We start from the raw sequence: 622 nt of genomic DNA, 5'->3' as shown, positions 1-622 counted from the left end.
TTTAGCTAATTTGCCTTTCGCATTATGAGCATCCCAGAAAACCTCACATTAAAATACAAGTAATAAAAATTGACGATAAAATTAACCATACAATAAAAGGCAAATCTAGGGCTGTTTGGTCATTAAAGTCCAGAGCATATTATGCTGTACGATCTCCTAATTAAATTGAAATAATCAGTTAGAAAATATTCGCATGTTGTCTTCCATCCGTTAATTAGAATCTAAGTAACTACATTTTATCGCCAACCACCTTCCAGCCATGGAGGTTCCGGAATCAATAGGTGTGCCACAGCAGTATGACATGTTGATGCATCCGATAAGGAAGAAGAAGACGCGAACGGTGTTCTCGAGGAGTCAAGTCCTTCAGCTGGAAGCAACCTTCGAGGCAAAGCGGTATCTCTCCAGCGTAGAGCGTGTCTCGCTGGCGCAGACTCTGCAACTCACTGAGACGCAAGTGAAGATTTGGTTCCAGAACAGGCGCAACAAGTGGAAGCGCCAACTAGTCTCTGGTGGACAGTGGAGCATCCAGTCTTCCGCCTTCTCAGCTGTGGATCCTCCACCACATCCCGTTGACTACTCTGCTCCCCACGATGATCCTCACAAAAGCCATTACTTTTCCTGA

General features: G+C 44.5%; 1 protein-coding gene across 1 annotated transcript; it reads left to right on the top strand. All coding sequences in view use genetic code 11, as the record gives it.

Moving 5' to 3' along the window:
* Positions 1-259: 259 nt before the first annotated feature.
* On the top strand, positions 260-622 carry EGR_00861 (Homeobox protein HMX1; the record flags this gene model as incomplete). The annotated part of the gene is made up of 1 exon (XM_024490110.1): positions 260-622. One exon carries the CDS (start codon positions 260-262, stop codon positions 620-622), a length of 363 nt encoding a protein of 120 aa, XP_024355513.1.

Source organism: Echinococcus granulosus, assembly GCF_000524195.1.
Source record: "Echinococcus granulosus chromosome Unknown EG_S00003, whole genome shotgun sequence".
In the NCBI taxonomy this organism is placed as follows: Eukaryota; Metazoa; Platyhelminthes; class Cestoda; order Cyclophyllidea; family Taeniidae; genus Echinococcus; species Echinococcus granulosus.
This window is presented reverse-complemented; position numbering and strand designations above follow the sequence as displayed.